A 26562-nucleotide genomic window follows, 5' to 3' on the forward strand; every position below is an offset into this window, starting at 1 on the left:
CAACTTGTTGCCTGTTTGACAGGAATGCAGTAATCCAGTTGTGTAGGAGTCCTGAGATGCCATAGGATTTGAGTTTTAGGAGAAGTTTGTCATGAACCACTGTGTCGAAGGCTTTGCAGAAGTCAATATAAATTGCATCAATAGATTTTCCTTGATCAAGGTTATATTCTTCTACAGCCAGTAACTATGAATGCACGAAGTATGGATGTTTAATATTGGGGGTTTAAATTGTCTTTTTACAACTGCATGTTATTGTTGTGTCTTTTTATTCTTGTGTGCCGCCCTGAGTCCACTTGAAGGAGGGCAGCCTATAAATTTCATTAAGCAAATAAATTAAATTAATTGAAAATGATTGAAAACGAGCCAATCTCGTTGTACCCATGGTCGCACATTGACAATAAAGGTCGAATTAAAACAAAACTCCGAAGAAAAAAATATTACCGTGTTGTTTAAGTTCCATTGTAAGGGAGGAGACTAGAGAAGAGAAGGAAATGGCTCCCCGTAAGGTCAAGGTGGGCAGTGACTTTCCTTTTAGATTTAAGCGTCCTTGGCGTGTGAGTTTTGGAACAGAGGAAGAATTAGCAGCACAGCTGGAAGGAAGGAAGGAAGAATTAACTCCAAGCAAGATTGGCTCTCGTGTACAGAGATATCCCGGAGTGAAAGAGATGGCTATAATTTCTTTATTGTTCCTATTCAGTTTGGTCTGCTACAGCTGCAGTAAGTGAGATATTTTGTGTGTGTGCATTTTACAGCCATATATAGTATTTATCTATCTATCTATCTATCTCTATATCTATATCTATATCTATATCTATATCTATATCTATATCTATATCTATATCTATATCTATATCTATATCTATATCTATATCTATATCTATATCTATATATCTATATCTATATATATATATATATATATATATATATATATATATATATATATATATATATATATTTGTTTTCGTAGATTTTCACGGGTACAGGTATGACGGTCTTGGTATATTCGGGTTTCTTCCCGTGTAGCCTGAGAAGAAGGACAGAAACACCAGCCTGAAGATGACGAGTGAGACCTCGTCGAAACGTCGCCAGAAATTTCCAAATCCTACACGGGAAGAAACCCGAATATACCAAGACCGTCATACATATATATATATATATATATATATATATATATATATATATATACATACATATATATATATGTAGATTGTTCTGAGTTCGGGTTTTGCCCTGTGTAATGTTTTGCATGTCTATGCGACGTTTCGGCGAAATCACATTCACCATCATCAGGCTGGAGTTCCAATCTTTGTGTTTTTGCAAATGAATATTAGCAACTGACTTTTCTTCTTAGCATGTAGTGTGGGGGTGGAGATTTGCTTTGAATGTAGCAAATAGATTGGGTGACTATGCTTCCGTGATCTGATTGGTTGGTGTAATCATGGTTATAGAAGGAATGGCATGAAGATTATGAAGTGTTTTGTTTAAGTCTGATTTCCAAATATAAAATTCTAAAATCATAATAATTAAAGGATTGACATATTGATTATAATGAAGTGTTTATTTTGTTTAAGGCTGGTTTCCAAATCTCTGGCAGGCGCGAGGTATCATCCCTTTTATTTAAACAAAAGGATCTCTTTTCAATTTCGATAGCTTCTAGAGAGATTCTTTTATATAAGTTCTCTGTTTTGTGGAGTAATTTAGTTTTTTCAAAGTCAATTTCGTGCCCTGTTCTTTTAATGTGCTGGACAAGGGAGGAGGTCTTCTCCTGTTTCTTGACTGCATTCATATGTTCTGCCATGCGCTGGCTCACTCTTCGGTTAGTTTGTCCAATGTATGTGGCTGCACATGTTTTGCAAGGGATTTCATAGATTCCTTGGTATTCTAATTGGATTTTATCTTTGGGGCTCCTTAGGATATTAGATATTTTTTGGTTAGTGCAAAATGAGGTTTTGATGTTATGTTTTTGTAGAATTTTACTAATTTTATCCGTGGTGCCTTTGATGTAAGGAAGGATGGTGGTGCCATTGTCCTGTTCTTGATCTTGTTTTTTGGGGGGTGTCTCTTTATTGATTAGGTTTGTTATTGTTTTCTCTTTGAATCCATTAGAAATTAGTACATCTTTGAGTTTGTTCAATTCAGTTTTTAAGTGCTCATGGTCAGCTAAGCGTTTGGTTCTGGTGATGAGAGTTTTGGCCACTGAGGTGATTTGTGCGGGGTGGTGGTGTGAGTGTGCATTTAGATAACGGTTGGTATGGGTTTTCTTTTGGTAGATAGTATATCCTAGGCTGCCATTGGGTTTTTTATAGACCAGTACATCTAGAAAGGGAAGTTGATCATTGATTTCTGTTTCCATAGTAAACTGTATTTTGGGGTGTAGGCTGTTGAGATGAGTGAGGAAATTGTCTAGTTTTTCTTTACCATGTGGCCAAATTACAAAGGTATCATCAACATATCTCAGCCAAAGTTTGGGTTTGTATTTGGCTTGCTCTAAAGCATTATTTTCGAAATATTCCATATAGAGGTTGGCTATGACAGGTGATAGAGGTGATCCCATGGGGGCTCCCTCTATTTGTTTATATCTTTGTTCATTATAGATGAAGTATGTATTGGTCAGGCAGTGGTTGGTAAGGTCTAGGATATATTTGGGGGGTTTGTGTTTGTCTTGGATAGCTGTCAAGGCTTTGTGCATATATATATATATTTATTTATATATTTCTATTTTTCTATCTATCTATCTTTCTATCTATCTATCTTTCTATCTATCTATCTTTCTTTCTATCTATCTATCTATATTTCTTTCTTTCTATCTATCTCCATCTATCTTTCTTTCTATTTATCTATCTATCTTTCTTTCTTTCTTTCTATCTTTCTATCTATCTATCTTTCTATCTTTCTATCTATCATCTATCTATCTATATCTATCTATCTATCTATCTATCCATCTATCTATTTATTTATTTATTTATTAGATTTGTATGCCGCCCTTCTCCAAATATTTAGATATTTATAAATCTCTCCCAAAAATTCAATTCCTAAATGCATCCATGCATATGTGCCTATGTAGCTAATCTGAATTTAGTTATGGGGAATATTTGAAGAACGGTTGCAGGAACTGGGCATGGCTAGTTTAATGAAAAGAAGGACCAGGGGAGACAGCATAGCAGCCTTCCAATATCTCAGGGGTTGCCACAAAGAAGAGGGAGTCAAACTATTCTCCAAAGCGCCTGAGAGCACAACAAGAAGCAATGGGTGGAAACTAAACAAGGAAAGAAGTAAATTAGAACTAAGAAGAAATTTCCTGACAGGCAGAACAGTTGATCAGTGGAACAGCTTGCCTCCAGAAGTTGTGAATGCCCCAACACCGGAAGTTTTTAAGCAGATGCTGAATAACCATCTGTCTGAAATAGTGTAGGGTTTCCTGCTTAAGCAGGGGGTTGGACTAGAAGACCTCCAAGGTCCCTTCCAATGTTGTTGTTCTGCTGTTGTTGCTGTTGTTGTTGTGGGAAAGAGACTCAAAAAAAAATTTCCAAAACCCAGAATTGCACAGATAGTTAACTTGGGAAATTAATTAAGTGTTGGTAATGACCTTTAAAGCCCTACATGGCATTGGGCCAGAATACATCCGGAACCGCCTTCTACCGCACGAATCCCAGCGGCCGATAAGGTCCCACAGAGTTGGCCTTCTCTGGGTCCCGTCGACCAAACAATGTCGTTTGGCGGGCCCCAGGGGAAGAGCCTTCTCTGTGGCAGCCCCGGCCCTCTGGAACCAACTCCCCTCATAGATTAGAACGGCCCCCACCCTCCTTGTCTTTCGCAAATTACTTAAGACCCACCTTTGTCGCCAGGCATGTGGGAGTTAAGTTATGCTTTCCCCCTAGGCTATTACAAGTTATGCATGGTATGTTTGTGTGTATGTTTGGTTTTTTACAATAAGGGTTTTTTAGTTGTTTTTATTAATTGGATTGTTCATGTTGTTTTACCACTGTTGTTAGCCGCCCTGAGTCTGCGGAGAGGGGCGGCATACAAATCCAATAAATAATAATAATAATAATAATAATAATAATAATAATAATAATAATAATAATAATTAATAATAATAATAATAATAATAATAATAATAATAATAATTGCCATTGGATATGCAATCTGTTTTATCCTTACATACATTTTGAAAACTGGACCAAAGAAGCGATTAAGAGGTATTTGAAACATGGATTAAGTGGCCGTTTTATTCTCTCTGGCCTGTTTGGCTTCAAGTTCAGAAACCGAATCAGAAAGTTTTAGATCGGCTTTGCACAAAATACTTAAACTTGCTTATGTCTATGGAGATTCTCAGTCCTATAGAGAGACGGGGTGGCACAGCAGGTAGAGTGCTGTATTGCAGGCCACTGAAGATGACTGTAGATCTGTAGGTCAGCGGTTCAAATCTCATCACCGGCTCAAGGTTGACTCAGCCTTCCATCCTTCTGAGGTGGGTCAAATGAGGACCCGGATTGTGGGGGCAATGGGCTGGCTCTGTTAAAAAGTGCTATTGCTAACATGTTGCAAGCCGCCCTGAGTCTAAGGAGAAGGGCGGCATAAACATTGAATTAATAAATAAAAATAAATTGGCAGGAAGTTCAGAGGGACACCCCCACTATAAACGCCTGATTGGTCGGATTTTAAAAATATGTTCCAAAGCGCCAGAATAGAAGCTTTAGTTCCAGAATATCTCCGGGACCGCCTTCTGCCGCACGAATCCCAGCAACCGGTTAGGTCCCACAGAGTTGGCCTTCTCGGGGTCCCGTCAACTAAACAATGTCATTTGGCGGGACCCAGGAGAAGAGCCTTCTCTGTGGCGGCCCCGACCCTCTGGAACCAGCTCCCCCCAGATATCAGAGTTGCCCCCACCCTCCTTGCCTTTCACAAGCTCCTTAAAACCCACCTCTGTCGTCAGGCATGGGGGAATTGAAATTTTCCCTTCCCCCTAGGCTTATAGAATTTATACATGGTATGCTTGTATGTATGAGTGGTTCTTTAAATTGATTTTTTTTTAGATTATTTTTAATATTAGGTTTGTTTACATTGTCTTTTTTATTGTTGTTAGCCGCCCCGAGTCTTCGGAGAAGGGCGGCATACAAATCTAATAAATACAATACAATACAATACAATAACACCATGGGAAATTTGTCTTTTCCCATAGTCTTATGTGACCCCTATGAAACGGTTGTTCGACCCCCAAAGGAGTCCCGACCCCCAGGTTGAGAACCACTGGATTAGACTAAAGTAGTTCATGTTCCATGAAGATTATTGAAATTTTCATGGAACATCTTGACTCCAGAAATTGTGAAACACTGGAAATGTTTAAGAAGCTCTAGCTGGAGAATTCTGGGAGTTGAAGTCCACAAGTCTTAAAGTAGACAAGTCTGAAGGCCCCCTAACTGCCGACCTTTCTGATTGACAAGCTCAGCATCTTAGCCGCTGAGCCAACATGTCCCTGTAATAAACCAGGGTTCCCAAACTTGGCAACTTTAAAATTTGTGGACTTCAAATCCCAGAATTCTCCAGCTGGTGAAAAAAGTAAGGCTGTACATATTAGGCAAGAAAAACAAAAGTCACAGGTACAGTATATGTGGTACATTGCTCAACAGTAGTAACTATGAGAGGGATCTTGGAGTCCTAGAGGACAACAATTTAAATAGGAGCCAGCCGTGTGCAGCAGCTGCCAAAAAAGCCAACACAGTTCTAGGCTGCATCAACAGAGGGAGAGAATCAAGATCACACTAAATGTTAATACACACGAAGGTTTGGTAGGGAAGGTTTGCCTATTTGCCGATGACTCTAAAGTGTGCAATAGGATTGATATTCCTGGAGGGGTCTGTAATATGGTAAATGGTTTAGCTTTACTAGATAAATGGTCAAAGCAATGGAAACTGCAGTTTAATGTTTCCAAATGTAAAATAATGCACTTGGGGGAAAGGAATCCTCAATCTGAGTATTGCATTGGCAGTTCTGTGTTAGCAAAAACTTCAGAAGAGAAGGATTTAGAGGTAGTGATTTCTGACAGTCTCAAAATTGGTGAGTTTGATTGGGCAGTAGGAAAAGCAAGTAGGATGCTTGGCTGCATAGCTAGAGGTATAACAAGCAGGAAGAGGGAGATTGTGATCCCCGCTGGCGAGATCACATTTGGAATACTGTGTTCAGTTCTGGAGACCTCACCTACAAAAAGATATTGACAAAATTGAACGGGTCCAAAGACGGGCTACAAGAATGGTGGAAGGTCTTAAGCATAAAACGTATCAGGAAAGACTTAATGAACTCAATCTGTATAGTCTGGAGGACAGAAGGAAAAGGGGGGACATGATCGAAACATTTAAATATATTAAAGGGTTAAATAAGGTTCAGGGGGGAAGTGTTTTTAATAGGAAAGTGAACACAAGAACAAGGGGACACAATCTGAAGTTAATTGGGGGAAAGATCAAAAGCAATGTGAGAAAATATTATTTGACTGAAAGAGTAGTAGATCCTTGGAACAAACTTCCAGCAGACGTGGTTGGTAAATCCACAGTAACTGAATTTAAACATGCCTGGGATAAACATATATCCATTGTAAGATGAAATACAGGAAATAGTATAAGGGCAGACTAGATGGACCATGAGGTCTTTTTCTGCTGTCAGTCTTCTATGTTTCTATGTTTCTAATACCACTTTATAAGGCCACACTTGGAATACTGCATGCAATTTTGGTCGCCACGATGCAAAAAGGATGTTGAGACTCTAGAAAGAGTGCAGAGCAGAGCGACAAAGATGATTAGGGGACTGGAGGCTAAAACATAGGAAAAACGATTGCAGGAACTGGGTATTTCTAGTTGAATGAAAAGAAGGACCAGGGGAGACATAATAGCAGCCTTCCAATATCTCCGGGGTTTCCACAAAGAAGGAGTCAAACTATTTTCCAAAGCACCTGAAGGCAAGACAAGAAGCAATGGGTGGAAGCTAAAGAAGGAGAGAAGTAACTTAGTTCTTAGAACTTAGTCCTAAGGAGAAATTTCCTGACACTTAGAACAATTAATCCGTGGAACAGCTTGACTCCAGAAGTTGTGAATGCTCCAACATGGAAGTTTTTAAGCAGATGTTGGATAACCATATGTCTGAAGTAGTGTAGGGTTTCCTGCTTAAGCAGGGGGTTGGACTAGAAGACCTCCAAGGTCTCTTCCAACTCTGTTGCAGTTATTGTTTTTTATTTATTTATTTATTTGTCAAACAATTATAGGGTGATAATTTGTACATATAAAACATTAGATAAGTAATGATAAAAAGTAACAAAAGAAGACAATAGGACAGGGACGGTAGGCACAGTGGTGCGCTTATGCACGCCCCTTACAGACCTCTTAGAAAGGAGGAGAGATCAATTGTAGATAGTCTAAGGTTAAAGGTTTTGGGGTTAGGAGTAGAAACCACAGAGTCAGGTAGTGCATTCCAGGCGCTGATTACTCTATTGCCGAAGTCGTATTTTTTGCAGTGTAGTTTGAAGCGGTTGACATTTAGTTTAAATCTATTTCGTGCTCGTGTGTTGTTGCGGTTGAAGGTGAAGTAGTCGTTAACAGGTAGGACATTTTGGTATATGATTTTATGAACTATAGTTAAGTCAGAACGGAGACGACAGATTGTTGTTGTTGGTTGTAGCAGTAGTAGTAGTAGTTTTAAAGTTGACAGGTCTGAAGGCCCCTGTAATAGATTCAAAAATGCAAGCAGGTAGAGGAAGGAGAGGCTTGTATCTTTTATAATGACCTGGATGGAAGATGATGGAAATTGTAGTCCGGCATAGCCAGGGAAGACAATCTGAGGAAGTTGTCCGTTTGTCACCAACAGGCTTTCCAACGTCTAAGCCCGTCATCCGGCCTCAGAAGCCCCTGGTGGAACGGGGAGGCACGATCCAGCTGATCTGTTCCATGGATTGTCCTGATGCCGAAGTGCAATGGGAAGGCCTGGATACCGACTTGGGGGACATCATTTCCAACCACACCCACAGCATCCTAACGCTGAGCAACGCGACCATTGACGCGGCGGGGACCAAGATGTGCTCGGGACGGTGCCAGGAGACGTCCTTTCCAGCCAGGGTGGAGCTGAATGTATATTGTAAGTTCAGAAAGCGTTTGCTGCTCGGTTGGTTCGCTTGAACCCATTTCCAGGGGGAGGAAGAGACAGGGGAAGGGAAAGGAGTGGTTTAAGAGAGAAACAGAATTAGGAAAATGGAGGGGAGAGGAGAGGAGAGGAGAGGAAAGGAAAGTGGAGCGGAGAGGAAAGGAGAGTGGAGAGGAAAGGAAAGGAGAGGAAAGGAGAGTGGAGAGGAAAGGAGAGTGGAGAGGAGAGGAAAGGAAAGGAGAGTGGAGAGGAGAGGAAAGGAAAGGAGAGGAGAGGAAAGGAAAGGAGAGGAGAGGAGAGGAAAGGAAAGGAGAGGAGAGGAGAGGAAAGGAGAGGAAAGGAAAGGAAAAGAAAGGAAAGGAAAGGAGAGTGGAGAGGAGAGGAAAGGAGAAGAAAGGAAAGGAAAGGAGAGTGGAGATGAGAGGGAAGGAAGGAAAGGAGAGTGGAGAGGAAAGGAAAGGAGATGAAAGGAAAGTGGAGCGGAGAGGAAACAAAAGGAAAGTGGAGCGGAGAGGAAAGGAAAGCAAAAGAAAGGAAAGGAAAGGAGAGTGGAGAGGAGAGGAAAGGAAAGGAAAGTGGAGCGGAGAGGAAAGGAAAGGAAAGTGGAGCCGAGAGGAAAGGAAAGCAAAAGAAAGGAAAGGAAAGGAGAGTAGAGAGGAAAGGAGAGGAAAGGAGAGTGGAGAGGAGAGGAAAGGAAAGGAATGGAGAGGAAAGTAGAGGGAGAGGAGAGGAAAGGAGAGGAGAGGAAAGGAGAGTGGAGAGGAGAGGAGAGGAAAGGAAAGGAAGAAAAGAGGAAAGGAAGGGGAAAGGAGGAAGGAAAGGGAAGGAGAGGAAAGGAAAGTAAAAATAGGGAACAGAAAGGAAGGAAAGGAAAGGAGGAAGGAAAGAGAAGGAGAGGAAAGGAAAGTAAAAATAGGGAACAGAAAGGAAGGAAAGGAAAGGAAGAAAAGAAAAAGAGAAGGAAGAGAAGGAAAAGAAAGGAAAAGAAAGGAAAGTGGAAAGCAAAGGAAAGGAAAAGAAAGGAAAGGAAGAAAAGAGGAAAGGAAGGGGAAAAGAAGAGGGAAAGAAGAAGGAGAGGAAAGGAAAGGAAAGGAAGAAAAGAGAAACAGACGGAAGAGAAGGAAAGGAAAGGAAAGGAGAGTGGAGAGGAGAGGAAAGGAAAGGAGAGGAAAGGAAAGTGGAGCGGAGAGGAAAGGAAAGCAAAAGGAAGGAAAGTAAAGGAGAGTGGAGAGGAGAGGAAAGGAAAGGAGAGGAAAGGAGAGGAAAGGAAAGCAAAAGAAAGGAAAGGAAAGGAGAGTGGAGAGGAGAGGAAAGGAAAGGAAAGGAAAGGAGAGTAGAGAGGAGAGGAAAGGAGAAGAAAGGAAAGGAAAGGAGAGTGGAGAGGAAAGGAAAGGAGAGTGGAGAGGAGAGGAAAGGAAAGGAGAGTGGAGAGGAGAGGAAAGGAAAGGAGAGTAGAGAGGAGAGGAAAGGAGAAGAAAGGAAAGGAAAGGAGAGTGGAGAGGAGAGGAAAGGAAAGGAGAGTGGAGAGGAGAGGAAAGGAGAAGAAAGGAAAGGAAAGGAGAGTGGAGAGGAGAGGAAAGGAAAGGAGAGGAGAGGAAAGGAAAGGAGAGGAAAGGAAAGCAAAAGAAAGGAAAGGAAAGGAAAGGAGAGTGGAGGGGAGAGGAAAGGAAAGGAGAGTAGAGAGGAGAGGAAAGGAGAAGAAAGGAAAGGAAAGGAGAATGGAGAGGAGAGGAAAGGAAAGTAGAGAGGAAAGGAAAGGAGAAGAAAGGAAAGGAAAGGAGAGTGGAGAGGAGAGGAAAGGAAAGGAGAGTGGAGAGGAGAGGAAAGGAAAGGAGAGTAGAGAGGAGAGGAAAGGAGAAGAAAGGAAAGGAAAGGAGAGGAGAGAGGAGAGGAAAGGAAAGGAGAGGAAAGGAAAGCAAAAGAAAGGAAAGGAAAGGAGAGTAGAGAGGAGAGGAAAGGAGAAGAAAGGAAAGGAAAGGAGACTGGAGAGGAGAGGAAAGGAAAGGAGAGTGGAGAGGAGAGGAAAGGAGAGTAGAGAGGAGAGGAAAGGAGAAGAAAGGAAAGGAGAGTGGAGAGGAGAGGAAAGGAAAGGAGAGTGGAGAGGAGAGGAGAGGAAAGGAAAGGAGAGGAGAGGAAAGGAAAGCAAAAGAAAGGAAAGGAGAGTGGAGAGGAAAGGAAAGGATAGGAAAGGAGAGTGGTGAGGAAAGGAGAGTGGAGAGGAGAGGAAAGGAAAGGAGAGTGGAGAGGAGAGGAAAGGAGAGGAGAGGAGAGGAAAGGAGAGGAAAGGAAAGCAAAAGAAAGGAAAGGAAAGGAGAGTGGAGAGGAGAGGAGAAGAAAGGAAAGGAGAGTGGAGAGGAGAGGAAAGGAAAGGAGAGTGGAGAGAAGAGGAAAGGAAAGTGGAGCGGAGAGGAAACGAAAGGAAAGTGGAGCGGAGAGGAAAGGAAAGCAAAAGAAAGGAAAGGAAAGGAGAGGAGAGAGGAAAGGAGAGGAAAGGAGAGTGGAGAGGAGAGGAAAGGAAAGGAGAGGAAAGGAGAGGGAGATGAGAGGAAAGGAAAGGAGAGGAAAGGAGAGTGGAGAGGAGAGGAAAGGAGAAGAAAGGAAAGGAAAGGAGAGTGGAGAGGAGAGGAAAGGAAAGGAGAGTGGAGAGAAGAGGAAAGGAAAGTGGAGCGGAGAGGAAACGAAAGGAAAGTGGAGCGGAGAGGAAAGGAAAGCAAAAGAAAGGAAAGGAAAGGAGAGGAGAGAGGAAAGGAGAGGAAAGGAGAGTGGAGAGGAGAGGGAAGGAAAGGAGAGGAAAGGAGAGGGAGATGAGAGGAAAGGAAAGGAGAGGAAAGGAGAGTGGAGAGGAGAGGAAAGGAAAAGAAGAAAAGAGGAAAGGAAGGGGAAAGGAGGAAGGAAAGAGAAGGAGAGGAAAGGAAAGTAAAAATAGGGAACAGAAAGGAAGGAAAGGAAAGGAAGAAAAGAAAAAGAGAAGGAAGAGAAGGAAAAGAAAGGAAAGTGGAAAGCAAAGGAAAGGAAAAGAAAGGAAAGGAAGAAAAGAGGAAAAGAAGGGGAAAAGAAGAGGGAAAGAAGAAGGAGACGAAAGGAAAGGAAGAAAAGAGAAACAGACGGAAGAGAAGGAAAGGAAACGAAAGGAGAGTGGAGAGGAGAGGAAAGGAAAGGAGAGGAAAGGAAAGTGGAGCGGAGAGGAAAGGAAAGCAAAAGGAAGGAAAGGAAAGGAGAGTGGAGAGGAGAGGAAAGGAAAGGAAAGGAAAGGAAAGTGGAGCGGAGAGGAAAGGAAAGCAAAAGGAAGGAAAGGAAAGGAGAGTGGAGAGGAGAGGAAAGGAAAGTGGAGCGGAGAGGAAAGGAAAGCAAAAGGAAGGAAAGGAAAGGAGAGTGGAGAGGAGAGGAAAGGAAAGGAAAGGAAAGGAGAGTGGAGAGGAGAGGAAAGGAAAGCAAAAGGAAGGAAAGGAAAGGAGAGTGGAGAGGAGAGGAAACGAGAGTAGAGAGGAGAGGAAAGGAGAAGAAAGGAAAGGAAAGGAGAGTGGAGAGGAGAGGAAAGGAAAGGAAAGGAAAGGAGAGTGGAGAGGAGAGGAAAGGAAAGCAAAAGAAGGGAAAGGAAAGGAGAGTGGAGAGGAGAGGAAAGGAGAGTAGAGAGGAGAGGAAAGGAGAAGAAAGGAAAGGAAAGGAGAGTGGAGAGGAAAGGAAAGGAGAGTGGAGAGGAGAGGAAAGGAGAAGAAAGGAAAGGAAAGGAGAGTGGAGAGGAGAGGAAAGGAAAGGAGAGTGGAGAGGAGAGGAAAGGAAAGGAGAGTAGAGAGGAGAGGAAAGGAGAAGAAAGGAAAGGAAAGGAGAGTGGAGAGGAGAGGAAAGGAGAGTGGAGCGGACAGGAAAGGAAAGCAAAAGAAAGGAAAGGAGAGTGGAGAGGAGAGGAAAGGAAAGGAGAGTGGAGAGGAGAGGAAAGGAAAGGAGAGTACAGAGGAGAGGAAAGGAGAAGAAAGGAAAGGAAAGGAGAGTGGAGAGGAGAGGAAAGGAAAGGAGAGGAGAGAGGAGAGGAAAGGAAAGCAAAAGAAAGGAAAGGAGAGGAGAGAGGAGAGGAAAGGAAAGGAGAGTAGAGAGGAGAGGAAAGGAAAGCAAAAGAAAGGAAAGGAGAGTGGAGAGGAGAGGAAAGGAAAGGAGAGTGGAGAGGAGAGGAAAGGAAAGGAGAGTACAGAGGAGAGGAAAGGAGAAGAAAGGTAAGGAAAGGAGAGTAGAGAGGAGAGGAAAGGAAAGCAAAAGAAAGGAAAGGAGAGTGGAGAGGAGAGGAAAGGAAAGGAGAGTGGAGAGGAAAGGAAAGGAGAGTAGAGAGGAGAGGAAAGGAGAAGAAAGGAAAGGAGAGTGGAGAGGAAAGGAAAGGAGAGTGGAGAGGAGAGGAAAGGAAAGGAGAGGAAAGGAGAGTGGAGAGGAGAGGAAAGGAAGAAAAGAGAAAAGGAAGGGGAAAGGAGGAGGGAAAGAGAAGGAGAGGAAAGGAAAGTAAAAGTAGGGAACGGAAAGGAAGGAAAGGAAAGGAAGAAAAGAGAAAGAGAGGGAAGAGAAGGAAAAGAATGGAAAGTGGAAAGCAAAGCAAAGGAAAGGAAAAGAAAAGAAAGGAAGAAAAGAGGAAAGGAAGGGGAAAGGAAGAGGGAAAGAAGAAGGAGAGGAAAGGAAAGGAAAGGAAGGAAAGAGAAAGAGATGGAAGAGAAGGAAAGGAAAGGCAAAGAGAGGCAGGGAAGAGAGGGAGGGTGTGAAAAAGACAGAAAGGAGGAAAGAAAAGAGAAAGAAGGAACAAAGAAAGGAAATCACTTTTGCATACTTCTGTTTGTAGCCACAGCAACTCAACCTTGTCTGAAGGGCATCTCTAACATTTTGGGGACAGACAATGATCGAGCGAATCTCCTTTGGAGGATGTTGCTATTGTTCTTCATAATGGGAGCTATAATTATACAGTATTTCTAATCCAATAATGCCAGTCCTCTGGACAGATTCCATTCTTTCCTGAAACAATAAGGAGGGGGAAAAACTCCAAACGGCCCGAAAATATCATTCTAGTTAACACAACGCAGTGCAATTCATCAATGGCCCAGAAAAGGGATAAATGCCCACTCCACCCCCACCACACACACACACACACAGACACACACATACACACTCTCCAAGGTGAAAGCTGGCACTTAAGAACGAAAGCAAAGCTACAAAAATACACAGCAGGTCTTCGCCTGCAAAAAAAAACCTTATTCCAATGTTTCCCAACCTTGGCCACTTGAAGATATTTGGACTTCAACTCCCAGAATTCCCCAGCCAGCAAATGCTGGCTGGGGAATTCTGGGAGTTGAAGTCCAAATATCTTCAAGTGGCCAAGGCTGGGAAGCACTGCCTTATTCCACCAGATTTGAAATACTGGGATTAGACAATTTGCAACTACGTCGCCTCCGGTCTGATCTAACTAGCTCATAAAATCATATACCAAAATGTCCTTCCTGTTAATGACTACTTCACCTTCAACTGCAACAACACACGAGCACGTAGTAGATTCAAACTCAATGTCAACCGTTGTAAACTCAACTGCAGAAAATACGACTTCAGCAATAGAGTGATCGACGCCTGGAATGCACTACCTGACTCTATGGTTTCTTCCCCAAACCCCTATTGTTTGATGATTAGATTAGATTAGATTAGATTAGATTAGATTAGATTAGATTAGATTAGATTAGATTAGATTAGATTAGATTAGATTAGATTAGATTAGATTAGATTAGATTAGATTAGATTAGATTAGATTAGATTAGATTAGATTAGATTAGATTAGATTAGATTAGATTAGATTAGATTAGATTAGATTAGATTAGATTAGATTAGATTAGATTAGATTAGATTAGATTAGATTAGATTAGATTAGATTAGATTAGATTAGATTAGATTAGATTAGATTAGATTAGATTAGATTAGATTAGATTAGATTAGATTAGATTAGATTAGATTAGATTAGATTAGATTGCTGCCCCTCTCCAAAGAAGCATATAATATAAAACAATGAAATACAAAGACAAATCTAATTAATTAAAACTTCATAACCTAAAATCCCAATATATTAAAAATCAATCATACAGATTCAAATCCCAGCCATAAATCACAATTATTGGTCAGGGGGTCTAGATCTAACGGCCCCAAGCCTGGTGACATAAGTGAGTCTTAAGACTCTTGCAAAAGGCGAGGGGGGCAGTGCGAATCTCCATGGGGAGCTGGATTCCAGAGGGCCGGGGGCCACCACAGAGAAGGCTCTTCCCCTAGGCCCCGCCAAGCAACATTGTCTGATTGACGGGACCTGGAGAAGGCTGATTCTGTGGGACCTGACCGGTCTCTGGGATTTGTGCGGCAGAAGGGGGTCCCGCAAGTAACCTTTAACCTCAGATTGTCTATAGTTGACCTCTCCCCATTTCTAAGAGCGCTGTAAGGGGGGTGCTTAAGTGCACCATGGTGCCTATCGTCTTTGTCCTACTGCCCTATTGTTCTCTTTTATCATTACTTTTTATTTATATTATGTTTATACAAACTACAGTGGTACCTCTACCTAAGAATGCCTCTGCTTACGAACATTTCTAGATAACAACCAGGTGTTCAAGATTTTTTTTGCCTCTTCTCAAGAACCATTTTCCACTTACAAACCTGAGCCTCCAAAACTGTAACCAGAAAAGGCAGGGAGAAGCCTCTGTAGGGCCTCTCTAGGAGTCTCCTGGGAGGAAACAGGGCCAGAAAAAGTGGGGAGAAGCCCTCCGTGGGGCCTCTCTAGGAATCTCTTGGGAGGAAACAAGGCCTCCACCCTCCCTGTGGTTTCCCCAATCACACACATTATACATTGATTCCTATTGGGAAAATTGTTTCTTCTTACAAAAATTTCTACTTAAGAACCTGGTCACGGAACAAATTAAGTTCATAAGTAGAGGTAATATCTACTGTACTAATATCCTATATATATTTGGCAATTAAATAAATAATAAAATAATGAAATGAAATTAAATAAAATAAAATAAAATAAAATAAAATAAAATAAAATAAAATAAAATAAAATAATAAAATAAAATAATAAAATAAAATAAAATAAAATAAAATAAAATAAAATAAAATAATAAAATAAAATAATAAAATAAAATAAAATAAAATAAAATAAAATAAAATAAAATAATAAAATAAAATAAAATAAAATAAAATAAAATAAAATAAATAAAATAAAAAATAAAATAAAATAAAATAAAATAAAATAATATAAAATAAAATAAAATAAAATAAAATAAAAATAAATAAATAAAATAATAATAAAATAAAATACATCTCTTTCTCAGCTTTTCCAGACACTTTGCAGTTGGACTCCCAGCCCGAGAGACTGACTGTTAGGCAGCCGGCTCGCTTGCTGTGTTCCATGAGTCACATCTACCCTCACGGCGCCCTGACACTGAGCTGGTTCCGGGGAGATGAGCAACTGGAGGCTTCCAAGGAGACGGAAGAGGAAGAGATGAGAGACTCAGAAGAGGAACAGCTGTTTGTCTACCGCTCGGAACTGGAGCTCCCGAGGGTGGCGGAAGGAATCGCTTACAAATGCAAAGCAACGTTGGAGGTCGAAGGAGAAATCTTCATCCGAGAGAAGGTTGCTATCGCTGTCGCCAGCCCCAAATGTAAGTTTCACAGGCAGTCCACTCTTTTCCTGGACTTTGAAATAGGGCCTGTGCCCTATCAGGATTACGGGAATATAGTATAGTTTAGCATAGCATAGCATAGCATAGCTTAGCATAGCATAGCATAGAATAGAATAGAATAGAATAGAATAGAATAGAATAGAAACATAGAAGACTGACGGCAGAAAAAGACCTCATGGTCCATCTAGTCTGCCCTTATACTATTTTCTGTATTTTATCTTAGGATGGATATATGTTTATCCCAGGCATGTTTAAATTCAGTTATTGTGGATTTATCTACCACGTCTGCTGGAAGTTTGTTCCAAGGATCTACTACTCTTTCAGTAAAATAATATTTTCTCATGTTGCTTTTGATCTTTCCCCCAACTAACTTCAGATTGTGTCCCCTTGTTCTTGTGTTCACTTTCCTATTAAAAACACTTCCCTCCTAGACCTTATTTAACCCTTTAATATATTTAAATGTTTCGATCATGTCCCCCCTTTTCCTTCTGTCCTCCAGACTATACAGATTGAGTTCATGAAGTCTTTCCTGATACGTTTTATGCTTAAGACCTTCCACCATTCTTGTAGCCCGTCTTAATAAATAATAAAAAGAAGGACTGCGGGGACATAATAGCAGTGTTCCAATATCTCAGGGTTTGCACAAAGAAGAACCTATTCTCCAAAGCACCTGAGGGTAGAACAAGAAGCAATTGATGGAAACTAAACAATGAGAGAAGTAATTTAGAACTAAGGAGACATTCCCTGACAGAACAATTGATCAGTGGAACGACTTGCCTCCAGAAGTTATGAATGCCCCAACACTGGAAGCTTTTAAGCAGATGTTGGATGACCATCTGTCAGAGTTGATCCCGCCCAACTCTGTTATTATTATTATAACTAAATAAATAAACAAATAAATACCATTTATACTTCAGTTCAACAGTGAATTAGCAGATACCGAACCCACTAAGTCTGTTGCTGTTATTGTTTTGATGATGATGGTGGTGATGAATAGAATAGAATGGAATGGAATGGAATGGAATGGAATAGAATAGAATAGAATAGAATAGAATAGAATAGAATAAATAGAATAATAGAGTTGGAAGGGACCTTGGAGGTCTTCTAGTCCAACCCCCTGTTTAGGCAGGAAACCCTACACTACTTCAGACAGATGGTTATCCAACATCTTTTTTTAAACTTCCAATGTTGGAGCATTCACCACTTCTGGAGGCAAGTTATTCCACTGGCTAATTGTTCTCACTGTCAGGAAATTTCTCCATGGTTCTAAGTTACTTCTCTCCTTGTTTAGTTTCCACCCATTGCTTCTTGTCCAACCCTCGGGTGCTTGTCTTGAAACAATTTCTCTAAACGATTCTAAATACTTGGTTTACAGCTACGCAGGAGCCTCTCCGTGCTACTGAGAGCATCGCCCTTAACCCCACATCTGTAAGGGAAAGTCAAACATCTGCTCTGGAGCTACTCACCACAGCTGATTGGAAGTCCTCAGCTGGGACAACTTCTAGCCTTCTCCATCTTGTTTCAACCGAGCATCGCATCCCTAGGACCTCTGTGGTTACCCCAACAGCCGACCCCACCCTGGAATCTCTAACAGAAGATCACAATTCCATCACTGTGGTCAGCAGCTCCACTGGATCTTCTTCTCCAACAGGTAACCTCTCCAAAATTTGAGGCATGGTCCTGTCAGACTTGAGTTCAGGAGCTTACTGGTTAGATACTTCAGCAGAAGAGCCCTTCACTCCTCCACTCCAAACAGAACACCCTACGAAACTAGACTCACAATCCTGGGCCTAGAAAGTTTAGAACTAAGACGCCTTAAACAAGATCTAAGTATTGCCCACAAGATCATATGCTGCAACGTCCTGCCTGTCGGCGACTACTTCAGCTTCAACCACAACAACACAAGAGCACACCACAGATTTAAACTTAATATTAACCGCTCCAAACTTGACTGTAAAAAATATGACTTCAGTAACCGAGTTGTCGAAGCGTGGAACTCATTACCGGACTCCATAGGGTCATCCCCAAACCCCCAACACTTTACCCTGCTTAGACTATCCACGGTTGACCTATCCAGGTTCCTAAGAGGTCAGTAAGGGGCGAGTTCAAGTGCACTAGAGTGCCTTCCGTCCCCTGTCCTATTGCTCTCCTATATCTTCTATACCTTTCTTCTATTCCTATATCTCTTCTATTCTTTCATTGATATGTTCTATTCCTATACCTTCTTTTCTATTCTTTCTTAGATATATTTTACTATGAGTATCTCCTCTATAACCTTCATCATGTATTTTACTATGTGTATATAGATATATATATACCCATTAAAACTCTCATTGTGTATTGGACAAAATAAATAAATAAAATAAATAAATAGATGTAGGAAAATTAGCAGGAACTGGAGACTTTGAAGAACGAAGGCAATGCAGCAGGAATTCTTTTGAAGACATTTTACTCTTCTTTGTATCAAAGCTATATTCTCTATTTTCTATGTACAGAACACAATATTATCTTATTATACAACACCACCAACTACAGACCACTAGCCACTACGAATCACTACAGACCAACCACAACGAACCACCCAAAACTAACCACTGGCCACACCTATGCAAAGGTGCATTACTGTTTATACAAATGTAAACCAATCAGGTTGTAGCTTAATCATCGCGACTCAGCAGTTTTTCCACTTTGCATAATTACAGCCTTTCAACTGTAAATGGAATATTACTTCGGGACAGTATTAATCCTGACAGGTCCATCCCCCTGCGCAATTCCATCTTCAGATCTCACTAGCTTTAGATCTTTCAGCCAAACTCAAACTTTGCTTGCCCCTTTCTTTCCTTTTTTTTTTTCTGCTTTAATTTTTTTTAAATTTTGGGGAAACTAAAGCTTCCCCACGTTTTTTTGAATGTTCGATCAGAGAATTTTGCTTCTTTCACATAGTATTAATTCTTTTATTTGACATGTTGCTTTGCTTGAATTTTTATTATTTCTTCGCTGTTCTTTCTTTAACCAGTCGTAAAATTTTCCCCATATTTTATAATAATCTGAATCTTCCTTTCCCTCTAATTTTTTGGACAGCCTGTCCATCTCCGCACAGTCCAATATTTTTTTAATTACTATATTTTCTTCTGGTGCTTTATCTATTTGCCATTGTTGGGCATATGCTATCCTAGCAGCTGTTAATATGTGTATCTTACCTCTTTTTTAATTTTTTTTATTAAGAATACCCAATAAATATAATTCTGGTTTTTTTCCAAATTCTTCTTTTATTATTTCTTTTAGCCATTTATTTCTTATTATTTCTTTCTTTGGTTTCTCTTCAGATCATATAAATCTTTCGCCTTTTAACTTCCTATTTTCATTTAATCTATCATGACTTCGTCCCTCCAACATTTCAACTAATTAACCACTATAAATATTTTCGGGTCTTTTCCCATGTAAAGTTGATAGAATCCTGGCGACATTTCAACGAGGTCCCACTCGTCATCTTCAGGCTGGTGCTTTTGGCTTTATATAGTTACATATTTTTGCTGTTAAGTGAAAAGGAAGGGAGCCTAGTATAGATATATATTTGGCCTTGTTATGGCCTCATCAGCTAGACATACCCTTACTGGGATTTGAACCTGTAGCGTTCTGCATGCAAGGCAGGATATTAACCTCTCAGCTACAGGGGGGAAGAGCCATATGGTTGTTTTACCAGGGAAGAACCATATGGTTGTTTTTATGTCGAAATAACCCTGCTATTCAAGCAACTTTGTTTTCCTTTTGCCATTCCAAGGGAGATAAAACTGTTTTTTATAGTCAACAAACTATAATTTGCATGGCTGCATATTTTTGCTGATAAGTGAAAAGGAAGGGAGCCTAGTATAGATCTATTTTGGCCTAGTTATGGCCTCATCAGCTAGACATACCCTTATGGGATTTGAATCTATTGCATGCTGAGATAACTTCCCCAGGCCTATACTGTTTATGTATGGTATGTTGTGTGCATGTTTTTAAAATTATGGGTTTTTAGCTTTCTAATTATTGAATTTGTATTATATATTGTTTTCTGTTGCTGTGAGCCGCCCCGAGTCTGCGGAGAGGGGCAGCATACAAATTTAATAAATAAATAAAATAAATAAATAAATGCTGCAGGCAAGGCAAGATATTAACCTCTGAGCAAAAGGAAAGCAAAGTTGTTTCCTCCCATATATGGGAATACCAGGGTGATTTTGACATAAAAACAACTACACACACACATACACACATTTTCTTATCTATTAAAAAACATTCAAAGACTTTTAAATTCCTATTTTTTTTAAACTATCATAAATGCATCACTCCAACAATTAAACCAATTAACAAACAAAAATAAATTTTATATATTTAAAATAATATAAATCTTAAAGTGCCTTAAATTTGTGTTACATAATTATCTGATGCTACCACCATTTCTCTTTTCGTCATCAATTTCTTAACAGACCCAGAATTAACTGAAAAGCCTCTTGCCACAACAGAAGGAATCACAGAAAAACCAACCACGACCGACGGTTTCTCGACAGAAGGGACCACCCGAAAACCAAAGGACCCCTGCCGACCCACGATCGTGCCGGTGCCCGCCCAAGGGGTCATGGGAGGCGCCCTCCGCATCACGTGCCAGACGGCAAAGTGCAGTCCAGACATTGAAATCCAGTGGGTGGAAACACCGATGGCCCAGTCGCGGGTACCGTCTGGAGGAAGCCGAGGGCCGGTCGACCCTGATGGTCGAGAGCGTCAGCTTGGAGCACCAGGGGGTCTATCGATGCGTTGCGATTGCCAGCCCACCCCAAATAGCAACCTTGCGGGTTGTGGTGTCTGCTGGTGAGTGAGATGGAAGTTGTGCGTATGAAATTGTACGAAATAACTTGTGGCTGGCACCCTTACGATTTATATTAGCATTGATTGTTTCCTGATTGTTTATTTTATACTTACTTACTAATAATAGTAATAATAATAATAATTATTATTATTATTATTATTTATTATTAGATTTGTATGCCGCTACTCTCCGCAGACTCGGGGCGGCTCACAACAATAATAATGACAATATACAATGTAACAAATCTAATATTAAAAGAAAGTATTTAAAAATACTTACTTATATACTTATATACTTACTTACTTACTTACTTACTTACTTACTTACTTACTTACTTACTTGCTTATTTGTTAAATGGGTGCAAGATAATAGGTACAGGATAAACATAAACAAAAGCAAGTAGGTATAGGTAAATTTGGACAATAGAATAGTAAGACAGGAACAGTAGGCACAATGGTACACTTTGCACGCCCTTTACAGACCTTTTAGGAATGGGGTGAGGTAGACTGTTAAGAGTTGTACCTCATGACTCTTATGTACACTGAGAGCAAATACACTGATGACAAATACTGGCCAATCTCACTTGGCCAGAATTCAATTCTATAATTCTATAATTAATTCTATAATTCTATAATTAATTCTATAATTCTATAATTAATTCTATAATTCTATAATTAATTCTATAATTCTATAATTAATTCTATAATTCTATAATCCATATTCTATTCTATTCTATATATTATATATTATATTCTATATTCCATATTCTGTATTATATTATATTATATTCTCTATATTCTATACTCTATATTCTATATTCTATATTCTGTTCTGTTCTATAGAATATTTTTTAATGCTGTTAAAAAAGCAACCTGTTAAGCAAGGTGTTAAAAAAATCTTTACAAACAATACCATTTACATTTTTTTAAAAAGAATGAACTTATATGAATAAAGAAGGGATCAAATTACCATAATTTGTGGAGAACTGTAATGAAGAGGCAAAGGTCTTTAATATTTGTAACCCTGATATTTCTACATCTGGCTCACCTTAGCCCCTTGCTCACCTACAGACAGGGAAAGGAAGGGTGGGAAATACTAGCGATAACAATAACAATAGCACTTAGACTTATTTATTTATTTATCTATTTATTTTGTCAAACAATTATAGGGTGGTAATTTGTACAAATAAAACATTATATAAGTAATGATAAAAAGTAACAAAAGAAGACAATAGGACAGGGACAATAGGCACAGTGGTGCGCTTATGCAAGCCCCTTATATACTTATATACCGCTTCACAGTGCTTTGCAGCCCTCTCTAAGCTGTTTACCTATTGCCTCCAACAATCTGGGTCCTCATTTTACCCACTTCGGAAGGATGGAAGGCTGAGTCAACCTTGAGCCCGTCAGGATCGAACTCCAGACTGTGGGAAGAGTTTGCCTTCCATACTCTAACCCCTGTGCCACCAGGGCTCTGTGAAGTGGGTTAATAGAAGATGGATGCACCTTTTCTGCTTAGGGCACTAAATACATGGTTTGTGTCCCTTTCCTTTCACAGACGTGGTCAACACAGATGCCCTTTTCACCATCGGCGCCACCGGATCCCTCTTCGGACTGATCTTCACAGGCTACATCGCCTATCGATGGCAGCAACGGCAGAGATGGTGAACAAGCGAAAGGCCCAAAAAATTTCTATCGATCTCTTTGGCTTCTAGGCTTCTGGCCAGACCGTAAACACTATTCTCCGGTCTTCAAGGGCTATCAGGCAACTAGAGGGACTCCCCTTCCGGATACGTGGTCAGGATTTTCTGCACTGGTCAAGATCCTAGAGGTGGAAATGAAGAGCCCGTTTCCAAGGTCATTCGCCCTCGTCAATGGGGCAGCGAGCATCCGTTGCAGAACCGGTGGTCGAATCCTTCTTCAGTTTGGATGTCAACTCAGTGGAACTGTAGGTTTGAGTGCAATTGTTTACATCAGGCGCAGACTATCAGATCCATTCGTGAAAAGTCTAAGCCAGCAACTCTATTGACGTCCACCTATATTACAAGAATCCCCCCAGATAAGTTTCCACACGACTAGGGGGGGAATTTGGAATACTGTGTTCAGTTCTGGAGACCTCACCTACATAAAGATATTGACAAAATTGAACGGGTCCAAAGACGGGCTACAAGAATGGTGGAAAGTCTGAAGCATCAAACCTATCAGGAAAGACTTAATGAACTCAATCTGTACAGTCTGGAAGACAGAAGGAAAAGGGGAAACATGATCGAAACATTTAAATATGTGTTAAATATGTTAAATAAGGTTCCGGAGGGAAGTGTTTTTAATAGGAAAGTGAACACAAGAACACGGGGACACAATCTGAAGTTAGTTGGGGGAAAGATCAAAAGCAATATGAGAAAATATTATTTTACTGAAAGAGTAGTAGATCCTTGGAACAAACTTCCAGCAGATGTGATTGGTAAATCCACAGTAACTGAATTTAAACATGCCTGGGATAAACATATATCCATCCTAAGATAAAATACAGAAAATAGTATAAGGGCAGACTAGATGGATCATTAAGTCTTTTTCTGCCGTCAGTCTTCTATGTTTCTGTTTCTAATCAAACTTATGCATTTTGTGACTGCAAGGACTCAAGGCTGGGTCCTTCCTTGATCCTTCCTTCCTCTCCACTTGGCTGGGAGTTTCCCAACAGTTTAGGATGGACGCCAGCCAGATTGGCTGCCACAGTTTTGAACATTGAAGGGAGAATAAATAAAATGATTGTGTTTTCCCCCCTCTTTCTTTTCTCTGCACATCCCGAACCTATAAGCACTGGTTCTCTAATATGTACTTTCCAGTAAAGGGCTACAAAAAATTTTACTACCACACTGTGGGTGTGTCTTATTTTGTGGGTGTGGCTTGCCGGCCAGGTGACCAGGTGGGAATGGCTTGACGATCATGTGACAGGGAGGTGGTTTAAAGGTCATGTGACTGGCTTAAAGGTGGCCAACTTGACATCACTCAGGTCAAGGGTTTGGGTTAGGGTGCCTGGCCTCTCCTCGCCTCCAAGAGATACAATTTCCCTCTCTATTTACTATTGCCGAACATCCAAAATATACTATTTAATTCTATGTATATATGCCATAGGTGTGCATACATATTACACACAGGCACACAAAAATATACATTACTATATAAACTGGATGTGTATGCACACACACATGCACGAACAGCTCTTCTAAAATTATACACCTTCAACCTTACTTACTGTGATAGGAAAAACATATCCAGAGCCCAGAAGGGGAAAAAAGAAAAAAAAATCATTTTTTTCCTAACGTTTCTGCACCCGTAGGAACCCATCACTGGTACTTTATGAAAACTTCAGGGGTTGGTTTTTTCCCCCACATCTATAAATGGAGGCAAAGGTAGCACCTTCAGGAGAGGAAAAGGTTGAGGTTAAAAAGGAAGTGATTCCTAGTACCCTTAATGTTTTGCCAAAGAGAAAAAGTACTAGAGGAAGGAAGTCTAGGTTGCCAGTGTTGTATAAAAAATGACTAAATGTTGAAAAATGTTTGTAAAATGTAGTAGGAGTTATATATTGACAACCCAAAGGGGAGAATGTTAGTACTGTACTGTGAATATAACTAGTTGGGTTTTCCAATATGTAACTTAAGCCAGCAATGTATGGTTAAAGGAGTTAGCACACGACTGCTTTAAGAGCTGGTGTTGCAATCAGCTATAAGAGGGAGTCAGCATCATATCTTTTTCTCGGAGTCTAAAGCTTTGAGACTCTCTTCCTGATATCTCTCTGATTCTGTGCTGGTTTGTCTATATGACTATTCTATTGTAAAGGCTGTGTATAGTAAGAACCCTGTGTTCTAATGTTGGTCTGTATATTTATTGAATAAGACTTGCATTTTATATGTATAGAATATTGATTGCTGTATTTGTGAACAACTAGGACTGTTACTGACTACAATATTTGCCTAGTGTAAATACAGTGTTCCCTCGCTTTTCGCGGGGGATGCGTTCCGAGACTGCCCGCGAAAGTCGAATTTCCGCGAAGTAGAGATGCGGAAGTAAATACATTATTTTTGGCTATGAACAGTATCACAAACCTTCCCTTAACACTCTAAACCCTTATATTGCAATTTTCCATTCCCTTAGCAACCATTTAGATTATTACTCACCATGTTTATTTATTAAAGTTTATTAAAAAAAATATTTATTAAAGGCAGACGAAAGTTTGGCGATGACATATGACGTCATCGGGTGGGAAAAACTGTGGTATAGGGAAAAAACCCGCAAAGTATTTTTTAATTAATATTTTTGAAAAATCGTGGTATAGACTTTCCGCGAAGTTTGAACCCGCGAAAATCGAGGGAGTACTGTAATATTTATGCAGTCAATGTATTTGAAAAGTGTTTGGAGACTGCAAATAGTCCAGAATGCAGCTGTGAGAGGTGTCATGGGGATGCCTCGGTATGCCCATATAACACCTTTGCTCTGTGAGCTGCACTGATTTCCAATTCAAGGTGTTGGTTATTACCTATAAAGCCCTATATGGCTCAGGGCCAGACTATTTATGGGACTGCCTCTTGCCACTTACATCCCAAAGACAAATAAGAACACACAGAGTTGGCCTCCTCCGGGTCCCATCGACAAAGCAATGCAGGTTGGCAGAACCACGGAGGGCCTTCTTGGTGGCTGCCCCAGCTCTATGGAACCAACTACCCCCCGATGTCTGTACTGCTCCCACCCTACTGGCCTTCCGTAAGGCCACAAAGACCTGGCTTTGCCGGCAGGCCTGGAGGGCCATAAACTAACAACTGGCAGGGCCACACTGTGCGAATGGTATGTATGCATGGGATTATGACTGTTTTATAATTAATGGGTTTCTTTTTCACACGGGGTTTTATAGTTTTAGATTATATTCTGACTTCTTTTTATTGTTCTGTACCTATTTGTATTTCTATTTATATTAGTGTTGTAAGCCGCCCTGAGTCCTTCGGGATTGGACGGCATAGAAGTCAAACAAACAAACAAATAAACAAACAAACAAACAAATAAATAAATGTGGTCTGGTTATTTGAAGTACTGCTTATATCTCTGGGATATTAGCTGGAGATCCTCCACCTCCAAGTTTTTCTCTGTGCAGAATTCTCTCTACCGTACATTGATTTTTCGGCCCTGTTTCCTCCCAGGAGATTCCTAGAGAGGCCCCATGGAGGCTTCTCCCCGCCGTTTCCGGCTGGGGAATTCTGGGAGTTGAAGTCCAAATATCTTCAAAGTGGCCAAGGTTGGGAAACACTGGTTTAAAAAAACAAAATATATAAAAAAGAAACATATTTATTTATTTATTTTGTCCAATACACAATACAGTGATCCCTCGGTTAGCGCGGGGGTTACGTTCCAAGACCTCCCGCGCTAACCGATTTCCGCGTTATACTGGATGCGGAAGTAAAAACACCATCTGCGCATGCGCGCCCTTTGTTCCATGGCCGCACATGCGCAGAAGGTGGAGCGACGCAAGTTCGGAGGCTGGCAATGCAATGGTGATTTTTCCGAGCTCCTCGCCACTACCCACAGGGCAGCGCTGGCGGCAATGGCAATGGCAACCCTCCCTCCTTCCCTCCTTCCCTTCTCTCCCTCCCTCCTTCCCTCCTTCCTTCCTCTCACCGGCTTTCTTGGGGCAGCGCTGGCGGCAATGGCAATGGCATGTCCAAAATGTCAATTTTCTCTTTAATTGTGAGTATCCTCCTGGTCTTTTTAGCGTCGCCGCCTCCACTCCGTGTGCAACGTTTAGGAGGCATCTTCCAACAAGTCTGAACAAGTTCCAACAGTTGCAAAGCTTTTTTTTGCGTTTGCAACGATTGGTCGAGATTTTGGCCAATCAGCAATCAGTATGACGTCATCGGGCGGGAAAAACCGT

At 40.7% G+C, this 26562-nt stretch overlaps 1 protein-coding gene across 1 annotated transcript; it reads left to right on the top strand.

Annotated features, from left to right (window-relative positions):
• Positions 1 to 569: 569 nt before the first annotated feature.
• On the top strand, positions 570 to 25705 carry MADCAM1 (mucosal vascular addressin cell adhesion molecule 1). The gene is made up of 6 exons (XM_070744969.1): positions 570 to 717; positions 7852 to 8118; positions 15453 to 15782; positions 17179 to 17454; positions 20270 to 20648; positions 22204 to 25705. Coding segments are annotated over exons 1-6 (1305 nt in total). The 5' UTR covers positions 570 to 665; the 3' UTR covers positions 22205 to 25705.
• The last annotated feature ends 857 nt before the right edge of the window (positions 25706 to 26562 follow it).

This window comes from Erythrolamprus reginae, chromosome 1 (assembly GCF_031021105.1).
Source record: "Erythrolamprus reginae isolate rEryReg1 chromosome 1, rEryReg1.hap1, whole genome shotgun sequence".
Taxonomy (NCBI): domain Eukaryota; kingdom Metazoa; phylum Chordata; class Lepidosauria; order Squamata; family Dipsadidae; genus Erythrolamprus; species Erythrolamprus reginae.

What these genes read in the sequence shown, in the direction of transcription:
- MADCAM1 (XM_070744969.1), top strand. Translation starts at nt 666, where the DNA reads ATGGCTATAATTTCTTTATTGTTCCTATTCAGTTTGGTCTGCTACAGC. An exon ending in GGTGGAGCTGAATGTATATT is followed by an intron (nt 8,119 to 15,452) that starts GTAAGTTCAGAA and finishes TCTCTTTCTCAG; the next exon opens with CTTTTCCAGACACTTTGCAG. An exon ending in TGGATCTTCTTCTCCAACAG is followed by an intron (nt 17,455 to 20,269) that starts GTAACCTCTCCA and finishes ATTTCTTAACAG; the next exon opens with ACCCAGAATTAACTGAAAAG.